Source organism: Glycine max, chromosome 17, assembly GCF_000004515.6.
Source record: "Glycine max cultivar Williams 82 chromosome 17, Glycine_max_v4.0, whole genome shotgun sequence".
Taxonomy (NCBI): Eukaryota; Viridiplantae; Streptophyta; class Magnoliopsida; order Fabales; family Fabaceae; genus Glycine; species Glycine max.
In genome coordinates, this window is record NC_038253.2 from 39,694,158 (window position 1) to 39,696,801 (window position 2,644).

General features: G+C 34.9%; 1 protein-coding gene across 1 annotated transcript; it reads left to right on the plus strand.

Annotated features, from left to right (window-relative positions):
- Nucleotides 1-266: 266 nt before the first annotated feature.
- Nucleotides 267-2,071, plus strand: LOC100788918 (WUSCHEL-related homeobox 4). Its single transcript, XM_006601216.4, has 3 exons — nucleotides 267-581; nucleotides 911-1,228; nucleotides 1,702-2,071. Exons 1-3 carry the CDS (start codon nucleotides 318-320, stop codon nucleotides 1,852-1,854), a joined length of 735 nt encoding a protein of 244 aa, XP_006601279.1. The 5' UTR covers nucleotides 267-317; the 3' UTR covers nucleotides 1,855-2,071.
- Nucleotides 2,072-2,644: the final 573 nt, after the last annotated feature.

The following is a 2,644-nucleotide window of genomic DNA, read 5'->3' on the forward strand; positions in this document are numbered from 1 at the left end:
AATCCGACTGTGAGTTACCTTTTTTTGAAAAATAATAATAATAATTCTACTTTTGATTAGAATTGAATCACCTTTTAGTTTAATATTATACAGTAGGAAATTCCCAAGTCAACTGCACCTCATGATTTGGTCTTGGTTGTTGCAGGCAACACCTCATTTCCCACTTTGTCCACTTTAATCACTGTTTGTTCTACTTGTACTACCTTCATCACCATCATCATCATCATCATTCCTCTCTATAAAATCATCGAGCAACCTATCATCAAGTTCTCCACCATATATATGGTATAGTACAGTAAGTAACTAATTAATTAAGCATGAAGGTGCATCAGTTCGCACGTGGATTCTGGGAGCACGAACCCTCCCTCACACTTGGATGCAAACGCTTACGCCCCCTTGCCCCCAAGCTTTCCAACACCGACGACACCATTTCTCCACCTCATCATCATCCTGTTACAACCTTAGACCTCAAGAGCTTCATCAAACCTCAAAGTGCCTCCAGAAAACTTGGAATTGGATCCTCCTCCGATGATAATAATAATAATAATAATAAGAGAGACCCATCTTCACCTCATGGCCAGGTCCATTAATAATCTCTTCTATATTCTAATTACTTAATGAGAAATTGATATTCCCTTTAATTTAATTTGTTCCATAATATATCATATATCTAAGGAGTTTAGTTGAATTGGTTGAGTAGAATCCGTAAATTATTATAAACACTCACTAATCTTGGATTCCTACAAATTAAAATAATATATATTCATACACCATGTTATATATAATAGTATACCGGTGGCAATTAATTCACGTGCACGTATATATGATACAAAAGTATATGATTTTTAGGAAACCTGTGCTCTGGACAACAAAAAAAAAAAGGTTTAATTATAAATTTTACATGATACAGGTGGAAACTCATATTCCAGGAGGGACACGGTGGAATCCGACGCAAGAACAGATAGGGATATTGGAGATGCTGTATAGAGGAGGTATGCGAACTCCGAATGCTCAACAAATAGAGCAGATCACGGCACAGCTTAGCAAGTACGGCAAGATCGAAGGGAAGAACGTGTTCTACTGGTTCCAAAACCACAAAGCACGCGAGAGACAGAAGCAGAAGCGTAACAACCTAGGCCTTGCTCATAGTCTTCGTACTACTCCCACCACAATAGTGTCACACCCCTTTAGTTGTAGTGTAATAACCACTCTCGACACGACAAAACGGGTATGTGTGTGTATATATATATACGTCTTAGCTTGTCATAATGTGTAACGAAACTCTAGGCTCAAGCTAGCTATTCAATTACACTGTGATATAATTGACAGATAATTATGTTTCTTAAATATGTAATCAAAAGGTTTGATCTCTGGGTATTGTGTGTATGAAATAACATCTTTTAGGAGAAATTAATGATGAACTCTTTAAATAAATCTCCTATTGTGGGATTAATTAGTCCTTAATTCTCAACTAGATACCTGAATACACCTTAAAAAAAAAAGCTCGCTATTCAATTATATAAACTACTAGGTTTGGCCTAGGAATCAAGTAGTTTGCAAGAATTGTTTGGTTCAAATTTCATTATCATCATTGTACATGAGTTTGGAAGATTAATATTAAGAAAAATTAGTTCATGGATGTATTATTGTAGTATATATATGTTATATGACATGGTTTTTAATGTTTTGATTAATGGGCAGGGTGAAATAGTAGAAAGAGAGGAGGAAGATAGCCCGTTGAAGAAGTGTAGGAGCTGGGCATTTGAGTACTTGGAAGACCAAAGAGAGGAGGAACATAGAACTCTGGAGCTTTTCCCATTGCACCCGGAAGGCAGACGAAGGGGTTTGTTTTAATTAATTGTTTGACCAATTTAACGAGAAATATTTTTAGCCTTTAATTGTTTCTGATTTCTGAACCCCTTCAGGCTGATTGGAATGTATGTGCTTTAGTTTTTTCATCACTTTGTTCTTCTTTGGTTGTGTTGGGGAAAGAACAAAAGACAAAGTTGTCTACAAATGTGTACTGTTTTCCCGCTTTGAGACCAAAATTAACCAAACCTGCTTAATTGTCTCTCTTTGCCTTGTTGACTTGAGCGTTGTGGGTGTGAATAAATCGAAGCTTTTAGGTTAAAAGAAGAGCTACGGACACTGAAGTCCACGCACCTACTTCTTCTTAAATCTTAAACCTACCTTCATGATTTTAAATAGGGTTTCACAATTACAATTGCAGCTGTAAGGTCAAAATATCCTAACCGCAGTTGCGGCCGCATGAGTCGCATTTTACCACGATATAAAAGTTTTCTAAGGTACAACAACTGTAATCAGAATTTAAAACATTATATACAACCCCTTTTCACGGTTTGGATTTGTTTCAATTTGAAAAAAGCATAGGATTGCCCTCGATGTAGCCGAGGGAAAGTTATCAAAAGGGGCTAATTTTTTTTTTTAATTTATCAAAATGAGGATAAATTTTAAATTAATATTTAAATAAGAATAAGTAATAGAATATCATACGACTTCTACCGACGAAGTAGTAAATAATTATACTTTTTTTTTTACTAAAATAGTGTGAAGTCATAAATTATTTTATGATTTCAAAATCTCTTAATTTTTCTTAAAATATTTATTAGAAGTTGAAAATTAA